The sequence below is a fragment of the Oryctolagus cuniculus genome, chromosome 15 (genome assembly GCF_051225735.1).
Source record: "Oryctolagus cuniculus isolate XC-2025 breed Fujian yellow rabbit chromosome 15, ASM5122573v1, whole genome shotgun sequence".
NCBI lineage: Eukaryota > Metazoa > Chordata > Mammalia > Lagomorpha > Leporidae > Oryctolagus > Oryctolagus cuniculus.
Window position 1 is genome coordinate 43,516,327 of NC_142881.1, and position 20,031 is coordinate 43,536,357.

The following is a 20,031-nucleotide window of genomic DNA, read 5'->3' on the forward strand; positions in this document are numbered from 1 at the left end:
AATATTCATTAACTGACTCTGAATGCTGGGTAGTGGTCCAGGATTTTGACCAAAGAAATAAGGGCAAATCTTCAACTTCTCTTGTTGAAAGGACTTCTCAAACAATTAGCTAAGAAGGGAAAAGTATCCTAAAGGATTTTCTCCAGACCTGACTTAACTTTTTATGATTTTAGAGATGAGCTGAGTGAGTCTGAAATGAAAGTAGATCAGTGTGGACAAGTCTAAATTTTTAAAATGAGAAAAAGTTATTTTGTGTTCATGCGGTTGTGTTGTGGGGATCATTGGTAAGGGTGTGGTAATAAGTGTGGGCTAATGAATTGAGTAAATATGGGGCCTAGATTTGTTTTAACCATGTCTGCAAAACCTCATATCAATTTCTAGGAATTCCTCAGGCACTGCAGGGGACAGGAAGGACCAAAAGGCCCCTTCACATTGATTTCCTTTAGGGCTACCATTCTCATTTCACAATTCTACACAGTGAGTATATGCTGTACAGTCTCAGGAAAGCATGCTTCAGGAAAGGCATGACATCACTAGGGGACTACGTTAGAGGTTTATTTCTTCTCTTTAGAGTTTTATGTCTTATTCTTAAATTAGAAGAAAGAGATCTTCAGAAGGCTCCATAGGCATCCCCTCGAGCAGTCACTGCAAAAGTAGGGTAGACCTCATAGGCTGTGTACGCTGCTAAGTCTTGTCCAAGTGTCACTGCTTGCTTGAGTTGGGCTGCAGACATAGGTGCGGTGGCGTTAGGGACAGCATATCCTGGGGGAGGAGGCAGAGAAAATTTCACGTAAGGATCCGATTTGCTCCCTTTGACTTACCATCCTCTTTGAAGATGACGGAAATGTAACATATTGCTTAAAGGTAAAGTGTGCTTTCAAGGAGGCACAACTGTAGACTGAAAACAAATGTTTTAAAGAAGGGAATTGTTTGGGAGACAGACAGAAGTGGTCTGCCATCTGTTGGTTCACTCTCCAGATGCCAGCATTAGCTGGGGCTTGGCCAGCTGATACCAGGAGGTGGGAACTCCATCCAGGTCTCCCACATGCATGGCTGGGACCCAACTACTTGAGCCATCACCTGCTGCCTCCCAAGGTTTGCATTAGCAGGAAGGTGGAGTCAGGAATTGTTACTGAAAAGGGAGCCTAGATACTGTTATTCGAGACACAGATGTGTTAACCAGTAGGCTAAATGCCTGATACAACTAAGTGATTTTTAAATGGCATTTGAAAAGACCTAAGACAGTATTCCTCAAGGAAGGGGAGGTCACTTGTGTCAGCATTCCTTCACACTTAGAGAATTAAAAACACGGGAGGCAGGATTCAAGAACCAGAATGCCAGCAGGGTGCAGGGTTGAGCAAGGCGTGTCATTTAGGACTTTTTCAGAGGCTCCAGAAATATGTGAGCAAGGGGAGGTGAGGCAGGGGTCGCCAGGACATGGTGGAGGGTGCTCTGTGGGGCTGGTATCTGGCTCTGCTGCAACTCCACACTGGCTAACTGAGACAAGAACATCCATTACTTTCAGCCAAGAAGGATGTATAGAGACTAGGTGGTCCAGGAAGGGCCACACTGTAAACTCTTAGTGTTTTTCTCTGTAACGCTGGAACAAGCAAAGGTCAGCCCATCTCCATCCAGAACCCAGCATGAACAGCAAAAGCACCACCTGTTTCTGATCCCACTATCAATCTTGTCCTGGGTGTCTGCAGAGGCCTTGCTGCCGGTCCTCACTCTCAGAGAACCAAAGGGGTTGAGTGATAGATGTCACGTGCGTCCCCATTAGCGTTAGCTAATGTACACTCCTGGAGAAGGCGTAATAGCCACAACCGACAGTAATATTTCCGTTAATGCTTTAGACTGAGACCTGGCTATTTCTGAGACTTATGAAAGATAATAAGCAAAAGTGGGAAGTATATGAAAGTAGCAAATGGGGCCGAGTTTCCTCTTAAACAAGCCCATTTGATTTATGTGCGGTGAAGTCTGCCCAACTCCAGACAAAGTAATTTTTTTTCTTTTTCCGGTGGCTTCTTAGAAGTGGTGGCAGGAAGCTGCCTGGACTGTTGTTTTATAAATTGAGTTCACTCCTAGGCTCATTCACTTTAGTCAGTAATGCTGATTAATGCACAAATGAAGTTTGCTATATATTCCAAGTGTATGACAAATGTGTTAACAATTACTTTCTTGATTTTGCAAACAGTATTTCTCGAGTAATATGAATATGAAAATATGTGCGTGCACGCAGCATAGATTTTACCCTTGGGGATTTTGATTTTTTTTTTCAATTTGGCCAATTTCTTAATTGCAAAGCATTTGTGTTTCAAACAGGTCCTTTCCTAGGAGTCCATTATTCTTTGTGTGGCTCCCCAGCCATGTTATAAGTGAGGCTCTCAGATTCTTATGAATTCCCAAGACAGCTGTCATGCCCTACATGTTTTTAACTTCTTGCAGGAGCAAATAGGAGTGAGGCTAAAACATCCCAATGAGAAAACCAACTTTAAAATTCTGACAGTGGATCATTTATTTTTCCAGTGAATTTGTTAGGTGTCATGGGGTGTAGCTTTTGGCAAAATGGGGGTTCAGGTTTCTCCAGGCACTGAGAAACCCTAGCATAGTTCTGAGTTGAAGGACACATGGCCAGCAAGCACAGGGGCAGTGTCAGCTGCTGCCTTGATAACCTCTCTGAGACTCACCACAGATGGTCTCCAGGCTCTTCCGGAGAAACAAAGGTAGAAGTGAGCGGGAAGCATGATTAGTTTTAGCCTGACTTGCCAGGATGGGAGATATAATCACAATTTTTACAAAATAAAACAGGGGTGAGCCCATGTGTCATGCATGTGAAGAATGTGAAAGTTCTCACATCTACACATGACCAATATATGAATTAACCAATTAAAAGGATTGCCATTTTTCTAGGTGTAGTCAGAACTCTCAGGGGCATATTAGGGGCGAGCTGAACACAATGACATGTCAGAATGGCACATTTCTTCCGTAGAAATAAATTTTTATTACTAAAAAAGAATGCAATTACACTAATTGCTGAGAACAAGTTTCTAATAGAACTTTCTTGCCTAGTTCTGTTTAATCTCTAGAGGATTCTTTTTAATGATTAACATTTTTAATTTTTTAACTTTTTAATTCTTTTTAATTATTAGCATTTGTTATGGGCACAAAATAATTGGGGAACAGTCTTTTAATAGGACTCATGAAGGCATGTTGGTTGCAAAATTTTTTCTTAAATTTTCACAAAGCAAAGTAAGGAAAGCAGATTGAAGGTTAGAACTGGGGAAGGAGCTCAAGGAATTACTTTAAAGCTGGTCGGCTTTGGCTGAGTCACTAATCCTTCCCAGACTCAGTTACTTCCTCTCTCTAATGGGATCAAATCTAACCTCTTGGGGGTGTCATGAGGATTATTGTGATACTGCAAAGCTTACTGAGCATTTAGGTGAGTGCTTAGCACAGAGTAAGAGTGCAAACAACCACCAGCTCTTAGTAGATAGACCCAAACTCTCTAAAATAAAAACCCAACCCTGTGCAAGCAAACCAGACTCAGGAGAATGAATTCTTTTTTTGACAGGTAGAGTTACAGACAGAGAGAGAGAGAGAGAGAGAGAGAGAGAAAGGTCTTCCTTCCATTGGTTCACTCCCCAAATGGCCACAGCAGAGAGCTGGACTGGAAGAGGGACAACCGGGACTAGAACCGGTGGCCATGTGGGATGCCGGCACTGCAGGTGGAGGATTAACCAAGTGAGCCATGGTGCCGGCCCCGAGAACGAATTCTTTTAAGACCATGCAGCTGCTGAAAGCAGAGCTGAGCCTGCAGCTCTCTTCTGCCCAGCTCATGCTTTCAGGATTCACACATCCAGCAAACTCTTCTTGGTGCACAGATGGTGGAAATCTGATTTATTGTCAGTGGCATTCACACACAGTTCTGTAAGACCACAGCACCAAGAAGGCTTTCCCAAACACTGCCTGTGGGCTGCCATTTCTGGCACAGTCTTCCATACCTGGGAAAACAGTAGCAGAGGCGGCAGCTGCGGCAGCGGCGGTCCCAGCGTCTCCTCCATCAGTGGGGATACCCAGGCTCTGCAGCGTGTACTCGGCCGCATAGTTCTTTGCTTCATCCACATAGGCACTTAACTTGGGCGGCGTGAAAGGGTGGCTGGAAGGCATATTCAGCGAGGATAGGCATTTTAGAACTTGTGTTGTGGAGTCAGGTGAAAACCTAATGCACTGCCAGCTTTGAAGAAGACTGGATGGTGGGATTTTGTGTGGGTATTTTTCATTCTCGTTGTTCCTAAATACATGTGCATCTAGAAACCATTGTGAATTGACCTAGAACACAGGTAGGCCATGATATTCCTGGGGCATGTGTGTAACTCACAACATGGCTTTTCCTAAGGTATATGTAAAACACAGTGGTTCCTAAAATACAGAGAAATGCAGGCTTGAGGTCAAAGTTCACAAGGTATTAATATGCAAACAGAATTGTCGTATCTTTGGTTCAAACCCTAAATGATGAAGCATGGAGTTATTCTGTATAAAAACGGGCATTTCGGTAGTTCAGATAGGAGAATGGGCCATGGGCCATGGTTTTCATGTCTGTTACCTTTTGTATTACCTAGTGCTTTCCTTCAGTTGTGGATACCACCACAGTCGTCACTGTGGGACTTGTAGATGCCAGTCTCATGGCTCACACATACATCCCAGCTATACATCTCAGTGTTTACATGCCTGACACGTGAGTAGCTAGTAGACTTGAGTGTTTGTATCACTGGACCAGGGACCAAACACACCCCGTTTACAAGTGCAGCTTATTCTACAATCGATCGGACTAGGAGTTGGGAGGAGTTACGCACATTGCCGGGTTCTGGTTGGCCAGGGCAGGGATGGTGATTTTGTACAAGAAGAGCTGCCTTTGGTCTTGTCCGATGGCAGAGTGAAGCTGGTACACAGGCTGCCCCCAGTTATTTTTCTGACATATTTCCTCTAATATCTACAAGATTTAAAAAAATGTTATTTTTTCCTTCAAATGTCACATTTGCATTATTTCTCCAGTTTTCAGGTTTTTAAACTTTGCATTTCAAAGTTTAAGCTAATATGAGAAGCCATAAAATGCTACATGGCTTAATGACTCATAAAATTTAAGTTGAACTCAGTCTGAACTCCATTTAAAATGTTTTATCTATTAGTTCATAAAAATCATTTTCACACCATTTACTCTAATACATTTTCAGCTTAGGCCATTAGCTGTAACTTTTTACTAAGAGCTTCATTTTATGATTTGTTTGATATATTTATTTCCTTAAAAAATTTATGTTCTAGTACTGTGTGGATAGATTTACTCATTATTATCCTTAATACCTCTGATTACAATGGTTTAGAGAAGATAGTCTAAGAATATATAATTTAATGTCATTTGTCAAAGGGTTTTAACCTCACATTTTCAGAAAAATACAGTTAAAAAGTTGGATGGGTTTGTATCTATTGGTGAGCATTAATAGATGGGTGTTGACAGTTGCACTTATTTTGCTGCTTTGGCAAGACACCGCTTCTGGCTATCTGTATAGTGATCTGATTTATAACATCTTCCTGCATGTTTATTTTTCTTCTGTAGTTACTCCAAATTGATCTTCTCTAAAGGCTCATCTTTATATACAAGCCCTTTTTGCTGGCCCAGAGGTCCTGATGTCCCCCTTGGTCAGCTGATTCAGTGTACTATGCAGAACAGGGCAGACATCTGGGAAAATAACTGGTGGCACTGAACGCTGCCCCAGGGTGTGCCTGGAGCTGCTTATCCCATTTGCCCTACCAGTAATCCAGCAGCAGTAGCGTGATATTTTTCCAGTTTATTATTTTGTAGATTGCTCCTATTTTTGCTATCATTTTTTTATTTTTAATACATTGGTTTGTTATAGCTGTTGTCATTAAACCATTATTTAAGTTTCATGAACAATAAAAAGTTAGCTTTTTTGGCAAAATAATAAGTAATAAATTAGCTTTTGCTGGTTCTACCTGCTTGTTTATACCAGGTGTGCAAATGTAGGCTAAAGGATCACCCACTCTAACTGCTGGCTTTGCAGGGGGTTTATAACCTTACTATGAGGTTGTTTAGGCCCCACTTGAGTTAACTGGGGTGGCTTGGTCCGCAATCTGTAAGCCACAGTTATCGGAATGGAGAGACAACTACAGAACTTTCACTAGTTTATCAATGGTTATATACTTTTTTAAAAAGATTTATTAATTTATTTGAAAGGCAGAGTTAGAGAGACAAAGAGAAAGAGAGCAACAGACAGACAGAAAGAGCTTCTATCTGCTGCTTAACTCCCCAAATGGCCACAGTGACTGGGGTCTGGCCTGGCCAAAGCCGGGAGCCTGAAATTGCATCTGGCTCTCCCAGATGGGTAGCAGGAATTCAAGCAGTTGGGCCTGTTTTCCTAGGTGCACATTAGCAGGGAGTTTGATTGCAAGTAAACAGCCAGGATTCGAACTGGCACTCATGTGGGATGCTGGCATCACAGGCAGCAGCTTAACCTGCTGTGCTACAATGCTCGCCCCAGATGACTACATATTTATATAAGGCATGATGCATTTCTAACTGAGTCTAATATAAAAAGCACAGGTCTTCATCATGTGATAGTAGCTTTTGTGATTATTACTTCTCGTTTTCTTAAAAGAATCCCGGTTGCTCAATACTTTTAAAAATTATCCATTAAACTTAATTTATTTGAAAGGCAGATTGATAGACGGTGAGGAAGAGATGGAGAGAGAAAGAAATCTCTGTCTACTGGTTCACTCCCCAAATGGTCACCACATCCAGGGCTGGGCTAGAAGCCTGAAACTCCAGCTGGATCTCCCACATGGGTGACAGGGTCCCAACTACTTGGGTCATCTCCCACTGCTTTCCTAGGTGAATTATCAGGGAACTGGATTGGAAGTGGAGCATCTGGAATTCAAACTGGGTATGGGATGCTGGCATTGCAGGTAGTGGCTTAACTTGCTACACCACAACACCAGCCCTATCTTAGCACTTTATTTACGAGTTTTATTTTGGGTTTTAACCCAAGAAGATTGGGTGATTTGGTTGTATAGTTTCTGAGCTAGCTCCATCACTGCACCTACCAGATTTTATTAGAATTACCTGTTTATATGTCAGTATTTTTCTTGTGGATATGATTTTTGATAGCAAGGATTTTGGCATATTGACTTTTAAATCTCCAGCACCTTGCACGATACATGGTGCATGAAAGAAGTCTAATCATTGTTTTTTGGACAAACAACTGATTGCTGTTTACCACTCTGATAGGTATTCTTTTTTAAAAAACAATAGCCTGGGTAGGGTTAACAAAAAGCTTAGATAAATTAATATGTGTGTAAAAGAAAGTCATTAATCTTCCCCTAAGATGAGCTTTTAGAAATTTAAATTTTCTTCTTGATTTCAATATAAGGACTACTATTCTTCATAGCTCTGAGGTTATTTGTATTTCAATAGATTAAGATTTTTACACTTTATAATTTTAAAAATCAAAAATATAGTGGAACAATGCCCAATACTTCCTCAAAGTACATCATGTTGATGGGCCACTCAAGAAAGCAACGCCCAAAATAGACCAAATCATTTGATGAAAAGTGAGTGATAGTTACTGATTCAACTTGAAGAAACTGTGTCTGGAATGACATTACCTACCTGGGGAGCAAGTTTAATTCCCTGAGGTTTTAAAGTGACAGGATTCATTGGGGTGAGCTCCATCCCAGGTAAAATGTCATAGAGTTTGTCTTCTCTCTTGTCTCCTTTCACCTGGTATCCACGACCCAAGCCTGTGTATGCCAAATAGCCGCGGCCGCCCAGTCCTCTCACTCCCGCAGCCCCTACAGGTACATTCATGTAAATTTCTAGGAATGTAAGAAGGCATTAAACTGAATCAAACCACCAGAAAATCACCCTGAATCTTACTGTAATGGAAAAGTTAGCCCAAGTCACATTGATTATTGCCCTGAAGATGGATAAAAATGCCAGGATTCTAATGTAATGAAACTCAACATAAGGTAAGGCTCACTATAGATGCTTCTTTCTCTTTTTTATAAACTAGCTATGGAAGAAAGCAATACCAGCAAAGCTAGCAATAAGTACATGAGCAATTAAAAAATTTTAGAGCAGAGAAATTTTGCCATTTATATCTTTAGTTAACTCTTTGTTGACATTTTTCTGTAGACTAAAAAAAATTGGGAATGTGTTTATTTAAACATCCCAATGTAGTATGATCACTTGTACTGAAATCTGTGTTGCCTAGAGACTGACACTAATCACTATGTCAGAAGTGAATTCTACCTCCCCCAATTATCCTCTCCACAATGACCTATTGGAAAGACAACATTTAGAAGCACGTTTTTAAGTTCACCATCCTCTCTTATGCTCTGTCAACGTGAGGCTTAAATTTCCATTGAGTTTCATGCATAGATTCCTTTTGATTTTTGTTTTTCCATATTGCTACTTCGATTACCTATTAGTGGTATAAAGAGATAAAAATTAAACTGATTATCCTTCATCAATATTATTCATTAATACTTTCCTTTCCCTTTAAGTGGTTTCCTTTTTTCTACATTACAACTGGTTGACAACTTATATTTAATATATGCATTGGTTAGTGACATGATTTTATATTATGTATGTGTAATGTTTCAGGAACATAATTTATTATCATATAGATGAATTCTCCTGAAGGAAATTCGGATGATTTCTTTTACACTACAATTTGGGGAAGAACAGTGATTTTATTTTGAGTTTGGAACTTCAAAGGCTGTTGATTACTAGAGCTCCTAGGTTGGTCAATTCAATTCCCCTGAAAAATATTAAAACAGGTAAATGGTTGTTTCTGTAGTGATCTGGATGTGTCCCTTTACTCCTAAGTCAAGCCAAAGAATAGATTTAAATATAGTTTGTTGCATTTCTGAGGTGGATGTTGCACTTGGAGATACAAGTAGGATTCTGTTGCCATTAGCCACATTGTAGAAAAACTATTCTGGAAGATAATACTAAGCAGAGACAAACCAATTTCTTGGGAATAAAAAATGCTTCGCTTATCTTCTACATTGCTTGAACTAACTGAGTTCAGAAAGCTGCTTGAATGTTTAGAATTCTTACAGATTTGAAACTTGAAATATTATTGTCTGGAAAACAGATTAAGTTCTTTTTTTCCATTTGGAGGATATTTAATTCCCCACATATTATAGATAAAGTTGATTTCCTCAAAGTTTGACTTTTTAAAAGGTATAATATATATTTACTGAGAGCTACCTTATGAGAACATATGCTGGTATGCTGTATTTATGATCATTTGTGACTTACTAGTATATATAAAGATAATGCCATTGAGTCATATGAAGTACATATGTGCCTTGAAATATTTTTGCTATTTGAGGTAATTGGTTTTCATTGGACCATGCTGCTCTTCCTTGGAAGCTTTGTAATGCATCACATATGATTGCAAGATGGTAGTCTAATAACAAAGAAGAAGCTAACAATAGTAGAACAGTAGAACTAGGTTTTAGTTGGCATATATTTTAGGGTATTCATGCAAAGATCAAGCTTGTACATAGACTCTTTTTCACTATATTCTGACAAAGTCTTTTCAATAACCAGTTGTAATGTAATCAAAAGAATCCTTTGGAATGAGAACTATTGATATGATATCTGATTTTCAACGCACAATTTCTCAGTGCTTTTCTGCCAGTGGACCCAACTCATTTTTCAAAGGCTATTACAGAATGAATCACTTATACACTTCTGGTTACTGTAAGGCTGGAGCTGACTGATGTTACCTCTAACAGAAGGGGCTCGAATAATGGCCCTGTTGCTGAGGTGTCCTTTGGTGGCTGGGAAGTGAAGACTGGGAATCGCTGCATAGGCCTGGGGGGCATAGAAGACAGGAGCTCCAAGGTAGGCTGTGGTGGGATCATAAACATGGCCCAGAGAGTAGGTGTAGTCTCCTTGCAGCATGGTGGCCCTTCCACCTGTGCCTCGGGTGTACCTAACATAACTGTCCTTGTCCACTGGTTTGGCTAGGGTCACTTCAATAGGAGAACCGTCCAGCACCTGTTGTGGAGAGCAAAAAGACACCATGAGAAGATCTGGAGACCAGTTGTGGCTGAGCCCTAATAACATGTTTCCTTCCAAGTGTTAGACTGTTTGCTATGTGTTTACTGTTTTAGTTGTCTGTCTCTTGTCTCTTTACTGGTCTGTCTTTATATGCCAGTCAGTGGTTTCTCTGGTTTTGTTGGTACATTGCATAAGATGCCAATAGGTTTGACAGTGACATAGTGGTCCATTGACATATTAGTTATACATTTATAATCTAAATATAGTCATTGAGACAGAAAATTATGCAATATTTTCAATTATATTATTTGTTTAAAATTACACTGTATATAAGTAAAAGAAATTTCAGGTTCATTACGGGCAGACTATATCTCCATTATCTAGTCAGTAAAGTGAGGGTGAAAGCAAAACAAAGAGATATTCTGAAATATTATCACCTTGCAATGGCCAGCCTAATCAGACTTTTCCAGATGACAGCCAGCTAAATGTCTTAGTCCTCAGAGCAGCTGTACAATAAATTTCTCTTAGGGAAGAAGAGAGGCTTAAGGGGAGCTCTACTTAAGGAAGAGGAATCTATGTGAAGCAAACTTTTAATTTGCTGAGCAGCTGGGAATTAATAAACCAGGATAATAAGGAGTAGGTGTGGCTGCGGGATCAGTACTGAGGTTTCTCAGGGCACACTCCGCTTAAAACTGCACTCAAGAATCACTGGAGTAGTTCCTCCCTAACACCAGTTTTTGAGATTGCTAACAGCTCCAGATGTTGAAGGCAGTGGCTGTGTGTACGTCTACACTCACAACTAACTTCTCCGTATTGAATGCCTACACAAGAAACAAAGATGGCTCTCGACAAGTACTTCTTATTAAAAGGAAAAAGTATTGATAGAAAAAGTTTGTTTCTTTTGAATGGGAATATGGTGAGCCTCTATTTTATATAAATAAAGGAAACAATAGAAAGTGTTTTTACACAATTTCTCTTTTCCTTCAGTTGAATCTTCACCATTGTACACATCAGACACTCAGTGGTTCCTGGATTATTGATTATTTCATAGTCATCCTGGCCCTTTGGTCAACTTTTGTAAGCAATCTGGCCATAGTTTCATTTGCCTGCCTTACTTTTTAATAGTAAGAGCCAGTGTCAAATACCAGTATATTAGATTGAACACACTGGGAGATAAAGTACAACTAGTATTTAACAGTCTTCCATTGATATTGTTATAATTAGAATAAATAGTCTTGGAATGGGTTACCTTGTATACAAGTTTCTTTAAATATTTAGTACTATCTTGGGGAAGATGAACAACTCAAACAGGTCTCTGGTTATAGGCATGTCCATCTCAAGAGATGGTCTGAGTGGAGCGATTCTTTACTGCAAAGTCAAATTTCTTAGTGTAATGGGTTTTGTTCTGCATTCCTCTGCTCTTTCCAACAGTGTTTTAAACTCAGTATCATATTTTAGTTACTTGGTTTAGATATCTCAAGATCTAAGACAACACCTTATTAATCCGTATAACTCAAACCCAGCAAAATTTCTTTCAAATCACAGATATTCATAAATATTTATAGAATAAGTGAATATTCATAAAGGTATGAAAAGAATCAATAATGGTCCAAAGCTCAATTCATCAAATTTCTTTCTGGGTAGACTTCCTTCTCTGAGTTCCCTAACAGATTCTCACATTGAAGACTTATAATGATTTGTCCTTTTTCACCCCTAACTCCAATCACTCCCAGGGTTCTTTGAGTTTATTCTGTGCAGTTCTGTGTAGAAGCTCCCTGCCACGTTCTATTCCCACCTTAGTTCTAGCCCTTATTTCATCCCATTAGGATGACTAGAATAGCTTCATAACTAGTTTCCATTACCTCTTTCTTCTTTCTCCCTGCTCTATAAAAAGTCAATTCTCTCAAGTTAATGTCTGTAAATTATAAATATAATCATTACTCTACTACTACACACACACACACACACACATCTTCAAAGTCTCAGCTGGTCTGATAAGTTGAATGCCATTATCCATATGGATGCTCAGAACCCTTCATGGGTCCTAGGAAAACTTGCTTTTGATTTCCACATACCACATTACAGTTAATTATGATATATAGAGTGTACTTACTACTAGTAAATATATATTTTAATTTATAACATATGTAACGATTGCCATAAAAATATTCAGCTATAAAAATTGCAAATAATTTGAACACTTTCCCACTGTCATTAACCAATGTAATGATTTAGCATTCAATTCACTATTGGCTGTATATTCTTCTCAGTCAGCAACATGTACACTCAGCAATGTTTCCAAATAGAGAAAATCTAACTTATAAGTTGTTTTCAAAGCAGCAACACTTTTTGTGATACCAAACTTAATAATCAACGAAGGTGCATTAATGTTTTGCTTCATATACATATATTTAAGTGTACATTATTTTTTCCTTTTGTGTTTCAGGGTCAGTAATGTTTTTCTCCCAGAATTCATTTTTGTAGGCCTCCATGTAGCTCATTTAGAAGGGGATTCCCTGTGTTAAAAGGGCTTTGCTGGTATGTTCACTTTGGCCTCCAGATCTACACCCCATTGGCTCTGGCTGCTCTCTGCTCTGGGAGAGTAGTATGCATGGGGTCTTCTTCAGGGTTCCCCAACCTTCTAGATTTTGATTGGATTTGGCCCATGGGAAACCTTGGCAGAAGATTGGAGAGACAGTGAATTAGGGCATTCATTCTCCTGTCTTGCTCTTTGAGAGGTCGCCTTGGGCTGGCTATATCTCCTATCACTTTTCCTCTCCAAGGAACTGCTTCACAGAATTCTCTCCCCTTTCGGAATTCCTGAAAGTTTTCCAGTCCCTTGTGCCTTGTGTTCAGGAATGCTGTATGCCTCAGGCTCCTATATTCCATATTCAGTTTTGTAATTACTTCCTTTGCTAACTGCTCTGTTTGTATCCTCCAGTTTTGTTTTACAGTTCCCCAATTCTGTGCCTTTTTAAAATTGCCTCTTGTTCCCATATTTTGCCTTTTGAAATTAGACCAAATTTTTATGGCTTTTCTTACATATATATTATCTTCTATCCATGACAATTTTCTGATTCTTTATAACTTGAATTTTTTTTTCACTTGTATCTCTTTTTTACAATACTTGCTTTACTGTGCTTTGCATAGGTATTTGTACTTGTCTTGTTCCTCCGGCAGACTTTTAGCTCTTTGACAAGCACCTTTGATTTTCTTCTTTTTGTATTCTGGACATACTGGTAGGTAAGTGGCTTACCAAAGGTTTTTGATGTTTATTGGGTTGATATGTAATTCCATAGACAGATAAGTAGAAAGGATTTAAAAGTTGGTTTTTCTCCATAACCTACTCTTGTCAAGGTGAGAGATTCTAATTCTTCTAGAATTTGAAGGTCAAACTCTAAGGACAATATAATATCTTGACATCTTTTCTCATGATCCACCTCTAAAATACTGTCATACAGAGGTGATCATCTTTTGAAGAAACAGAAAAAATGGAATTGGGGAAGACATCTTGAAATAATATACTCTCACCTTCTCTTCCTGAGGAAAGTGAGGGCCAGTAATTTGTCCAAGCCCAAAAAATGTAGAGGTAGAATTGGGGATATTAGCCCCATTGTCCTTTTACATCACTTCTTTATGCATCTTAAATGGTAGATGTAGCATTGTCAGAGATGGAGAAAGTCAGAGTAAGATAAACTCACAGGATTGTTCGTTAGAGTGCCCACCCCAAACTTGAATGGGACCTGTACCCATTTTTCATTCCCCCTGCATTACCTTTCCATTTAAAGCTTTCATAGCCTCCACTGCATCTTCTCGGTGACTAAAATGCACAAAAGCATAGTCTCGGATTTTCTTCACCCTCTCCACAGCTCCTGTAAATAGAGTGAAAGTAGCTTCATTAGAAAACTTGAGATTTTGCTGAAAATGCTGCATATAATTTTCAAAGAGTTGAGACTATTTCAGGTGTCTGGCTTTAATATTCTACACATTCCACAGAAGATTGTGTTTGTAATTTTAAAATAATTTTTATATTCTGAGATAATTAATTATGGGCTGTGTTTTGTACTTCTTACATTAAAAGATTTTATAAGGTAGGAATGGTATTTTAGTTTACATCTTTTTTAATGTAAAAGATAGTACCTTATGTTTGACAAAATATTTGTTGAATGAATTGAACTCAATGATTGGTCATGCTATAAACATATTTAGAAATGATTAAATCCAAATTACAACAAGGCATCTTTAAAGAGAACAAAATGGGGTTGGTGCTGTGGTGTGCTAGGTTAAGCCTCCACCTGCAGTGTCAGCATCCCATTTGGTTAACTTTTGGAGTCCCAACTGCTTCACTTCCGATCCAGCTCCCTGCTAATGAGCCTGGGAAAATGGTGTAAGATGGCTCAAGTTCTTGGGCTCCTGAACCCATGTGAGAAATCTGGGAGAAGCTCCTGGCCCTTGGCTTTGGCCTGGCCCAGCCTGACCCTTGCAGCCATTTAGGGAGTTATAGCAGATGGAAAATCTCCCTCTCTCTACCTGTGTCTCTTTCTCTCTATCTATGCCTTTCAAATAAATAATCTTTTTTTAAAAAAAATACTTAAATGGAAATATTCAAGAATTTCTATTACATTTTAAAGTTAAAAACAAATATATTATTATAGCATTTGTTTTTTAAAAATCCCAGTGTCTACATTTGCATACACTAATATAAATATACACACACAGAAGGAGAACTGAAAAAGTGGAGACCAAACTGTTTGTAGTGATTACTTCAGGAATACAAAGAAAAGTTAAGGAGAATGAAGACTTTTATTTAATTGATATACCTTTGTATTTTTTAAATAGTTTCTTATTTATATTTTATGTGTAAGAACTCAATCAACAACATTTTTATGTAGAGAAACTGCTATATAGATTGATGGCAACATGCAAAAATAAAAACTAAGATACCAGGATGATTGAATATTATATATTTAAAATATTGTTGCTTACTCAACTTTAAAAATAAACCTTTTGCTTAGAGTGAGGGTAAGATGGGACCTGGTTTATACACCATCAGTTTTGAATGCCTATTGTCCCCTTTCAGCTTTCACTCATTTGTGTGGATCTTTAGAGGTCAGATTTTCTTCCCTTAACCTTAGTTCCTAGAGATAACTTGGGAAGAAGCATTACGCCAGGGAAGATAAGAAGAAAAAGTCCTGTCCTTTTTTCCTTTTCCTGTCAAAGTTTAGTTATCCTTTTAGATTCAAGGACACAAGGGCAATTAGAGTTTCGACTCTACCTCCTGGTTCAGTGACCATGAATTATCTTCCTATGGAAAAATGGCAGGCCTTTAGTGTAAGGATCATTGGAAAAATTTGTGGTGCTTCCTTTTCTCTCCCCTAGCCTTCAGCCTTTGATTTGTGACAGTGGTTATACAGAACAAAATTGTCTGGTCAAACTGAGACATTAAAGGTATCTGAAACTATGAAGCATGGGAAATGGAATGAATTTTCAGTATGATATCTTTATTCGTTTCAGTATCAGGGAAAGTGATTAGCGCAACTCAACCCCATTGGTAACTGGGAAGTGACGGTCAGGTGGTGGTCACCTCCACCTTTCCAGTCTTGGCTCTTACTTCAACACCACCCGCCACAGCAGCTCCCCTAGTTTGTTAGCACCCTTAGAACAGGATCTACTTCAGAAGCACCTTGCAGTCATGTTCACCTAGTTCCTGCCTGGTGCCTCGGATATGAGGGACACTCAGTAAATGCACACCAAATGAGAGACTATTACCATTCAAATCACACTCCAACTTCTGTCATCCGCATTAGTTAGGTGGCATACCAGATGATAATGGATTTAGGTGTTCTGAAATTCTGCTTGCAGATACTTGCAATCATATTGTATTTTTGGGTGTTAATGTTCAGATTCACTTGCTTTTGGAAAACATAATGAAAATTTAACCTCATAAAACAAATTAGAAAGAGCTTATATCATAAATGTTGGTTTTCTGTTCAACACTATTCTCCACATGGTTTATTTTATTTGTTTTTATTTGAGGGAGGGATGGAGGGAGGGAGAGAAGGAGGGTGAGAGGGTGAGAGGGAGAGGGAGCAAACTCCCATGTGATTCACTTCTCAAGTGCCCGCAATGACTGAGGCTAGCCAGACCAAAACTGGGACCTAGGAACTCAATCCAGATGTCCCATGTGGTTAGCAGGGGTTCAGCTACTTGATCTATCACCTTTTGCCTCCTAGAGTACATATTAGCTGGAAGCTGGGATGGGGAATGGAGTCAGGACTCAAACCCAGGAGCTCCCATATGGGATGTGGGGAACCCACCTGGTGGCTTAGCCATTAGGCAAAACACCCACCGCATGTGGCTTATTTTAATATGTTCCTTCTTCAGTGCACATTGTGTTTTGTTTGATAATCCCCAAGCAGAAGGAAAGGCCATGGACTATCAGTGGTCATGATTAATGGAGCATCCATCAGCAAAGAAGAAAGTCCTCTGAAATCACCATATTGTGAATCAGAAAAAATATTACTCTGCTCACTACTAACTTGTCAGCAGCACATCAGTTTCCTAAAGGCAAACACTCCTGGGTGCCAAAAGGAGAAGTACCAGAGGGTCGTGGTTCTCAAAGGGTGGCCGCCTGACCAGCATCGTCAGTTTTACCTGGACTCAGCCGAAACGTAGACACTTGGGCCTGCCTGAGACGGGGCAAGCCCTCTGTGTTTTAAGAAGCTCTCCAGGTGAGTCTGATGCTGCTAAACTGTTACAGTAAAAGCAGGTTCTGTAGAACGACTATAATTGGAACTATAGCAGATACCCTTAGGCTACACTGGGGAAGAACCTACATTTTCTGGCCCTACTTTCTGTTCTGATTGTCATTTGTTTCTGTGAGTGCCAATATATTTTTTTTTCAGACTAATCAGCGTTACAATGAAATATAGTCAAATATTTCCAAGAATAACCAGGTTACCAGCAGGATCCAAACTTTAAATAGAATTTTTAAATGTTATTTTCTTATTGCCTCTCAACATTTTTCTAGGGAACTGTAGCCTCCTTGAATACATCCTTTTCACTAGAATATAATCCCATTAGCTCTGACTTTTCTTTCTCAATGCAGCCTATATCTGATAGTTGTTCAGCTTATAATTCATATTATTTTGCAGAATGCCAAAAAAAGAATAAGCTACACATTACAGAATCCAGAGAGCTGTGCCACCAGCCTCAGAATTTGCCCTTCAGTCAACTAAGATGCACTTTAGGTTCAGGAAGAAAAAAGAGGGAGAGAGAGAAACATATCTGGCGCTCATTATTTTCATTATGAATAGAGTCTGGGCACATGTCCCCAATACAGATTGGGAAAACCGATAACCTGTGACTATGAAAGGAAGTAGCCTGTTAGGAATTTCCCATTCTAACCTTTTCTCAAAAGAGGCATTGTTTTAATTAGATAAAAATAGAAAGTACAGGGGCCAGTGTTGTGGTGCAGTGGGTTAAGCTGCCACTTACAATGCTGCTATCCCATATCAGGGTGCTGGTTTGAGTCTCAGCTACTCTGCTTCAAATCCAGCTTCCTGCTAATGTACCTGTGAAGGCAGTGGGGAGTGACCTGGGCACCTGGTCCCCTGCCTCCCTTGTGGAGCCGAGGATGAAATTTCTGACTTCTGCTTCAGCCTTGCCCAGACTTGGTTGTTTTGGCCATTTGTGGAGTGAACCAACAGATGGAGGACCTCTCTCTGTCTCTCTCCCTCCTCCTCTGAAACTCTGCCTTTCAAATAAATAAATAAATCATAAAAAAAGTACTGTTGCCTCTGAGAAGATAGAAAATCAATACAATTGGGGAGAGGATGATAGAATTCTATATATATTAAATATTATATGTGTTATGTATATTATTTTAATGGCAAAGAGAAATACAGAGATAGTCCATCCACAGCCTCACTCCCCAAATGCCTACAATACCCAGAACTAGGGCAGGCTAAAGTCAGAAGCCCGGAACTCCATTGGATGGCAGGCACCCAAGCATTTGGGCCATGATCTACTGGCTCCCAGGGTTCACATCAGCAGGAAATTGGACTGGAAACAGATGAGTTAGGACTCAATTCAGGCACTTCATAATGGAAGTGGGAGTCCCAAATGGCACCTGAACCATTTTTGCAAACACTGGACCCACATGGAGCAATGTTTATATATATATATATATATATATATATATATATATATATATATATATCAGTTTGCAGCCTTGCAACTGCATCTTGTTTCAGATCTCAGCTTCCAAGGAGATGCAGTGTATTCTTAGACAATTTTAAATGACAGCACCATGGCTCCTGCTTATCAACAACCTAGAAAGTTGGCTGGAGAATGAGCAATTCTGTTATGGAAGGATGTTACCACTAAGATAAACCTCAGCCAGTATTGCCAGTGTGTATTTTAAAATACACAATTCCCAAAATTGGTCTGCCACAAAATAGAGTCCATGCTCCAAAAATTTGGGAAATGAGGCATCCTATCCACTGAAAACTTTTAAAACATGTTAGAAGATTAAAGACTGATAAATCTCACAATAAAAAAATTGGTTTAATGTTTTGGAATTTGGTGTTTACGAACTTACTTGACTATGGAGCCCTTTTAACAGTCATATCTACCAAGAGTTAGTTACTGCCATAATAATTGTTATTCTGGTAGCGCATTCTAACAAATAACTGATGTTCTCAGTTGGTTTGGGGAAACACATTTGGGCACTGTTTCTCAAGGTGCTTCCCCAGGCTCAGGGATGTAGCTTTCATTTGGAGAAGAAAGAAATAGGAGGTTCATCTTATGACTGAGAATTGATACAGAAAACTTCTGACAGGATGAGTAGGAACTAATTGCTCCCTTTCGCTTTCCTTTCATTCCTTTTCTTTCCTCTTCACCCAAATGCATTTCCTAGGATTGATCACCACCTCCTTACTCATGTACCTAAGGCCACATACATGTTATATTAGACCCATGGTTCTCAATTGGGGTCAGTTTTACCAACCCTTAGGGCATAATAGGGGACTTCAAAAAGTTCATGTAAATGTATTCTATGAAAAAAACTGCATGGAATTCAAAATTTTTTTGTGACAAAATCAGCATCTAATTTCATTTTCCATGAACTTTTGAAGTTTTCTCATATTTGGTAATGTCTGGAGATATTTTTGGTTTTGACAACCTGGGGATTGCTACTGGTCTCTAATGGGGAGGGTTCTAGCCTGCAGCTGACCTTCCTATGATCCAGTGGACAGCCCCCTACAACCAAGAATGATCTATCCTTAAAAGTCAGTAGTAAAATTGAGAACTCTCTATTAGACCTAAAGTTATGGCAATGCATTCATTACTGCAGTAAATACTTACTGAGCATTTATTTTCCCCCAAACCCAGAGACTGAGTTCTGAGACTAAAGAGACAGTAAGAAAAAAGAACTCAGAGGATTTACAGTTCAGTGAACAATAATCACTCATCTAAAATGTAAAATTATCAAAATAATTTTAATAAGTGTTATGATAATAAGTGTTGACATTATATAAGATTATCATATTGGTAACTATAGTACCGAGTGTCCCTTTTCATAATAGAAAGACAGGAGTATTGTCTGGGTAATCTGCATGCAATAATGAGAATGAGCTAAATAGAAGTTATCCTAGTTGAGTTACAGGAAGTCATCTCAAGCATCAGTGCTTTCAGAGCATGTCTTACACGTATGTCCTACCTGGTTTAACATTGTTGAATTCCTTTTCAATCATCTCTTCTGAGGTAGATAGCATCAGATTTCTTACGTACAAGATTTTCACTAATGACATCGTGTCTTCATCAACTTCTACTTCTGGCTCTGCCCAATCTACTGCAATAGGATGTCCCCATAACTGAATCCTTCCTGTTGAAAATGATAACAAGTATGATGAGTTATGTATAAATTATCACAATATCTC

The 20,031-nt window shown here is 39.1% G+C and overlaps 1 protein-coding gene across 6 annotated transcripts in view; it reads right to left on the reverse strand.

The window, feature by feature from the left end:
* Positions 1-534: 534 nt before the first annotated feature.
* A1CF (APOBEC1 complementation factor) overlaps positions 535-20,031 on the reverse strand; it is an 86,875-nt gene continuing 67,378 nt past the window's right edge. For 3 of the 6 annotated variants that reach the window (XM_070057677.2, XM_002718366.6, XM_008270123.5), the window contains 7 exons: positions 19,812-19,976; positions 13,865-13,962; positions 9,814-10,087; positions 7,682-7,887; positions 4,854-4,990; positions 4,002-4,156; positions 535-762 (listed from right to left, as the gene is read on the reverse strand). In XM_070057677.2, the coding sequence (XP_069913778.2) occupies positions 611-762; positions 4,002-4,156; positions 4,854-4,990; positions 7,682-7,887; positions 9,814-10,087; positions 13,865-13,962; positions 19,812-19,976 (1,187 nt within the window). In that variant the 3' untranslated portion in view covers positions 535-610. The remainder of the gene's footprint in view (positions 763-4,001; positions 4,157-4,853; positions 4,991-7,681; positions 7,888-9,813; positions 10,088-13,864; positions 13,963-19,811; positions 19,977-20,031) is intronic. The other 3 variants (XM_089314859.1, XM_008270124.5, XM_089314858.1) reach the window with 1 other exon arrangement.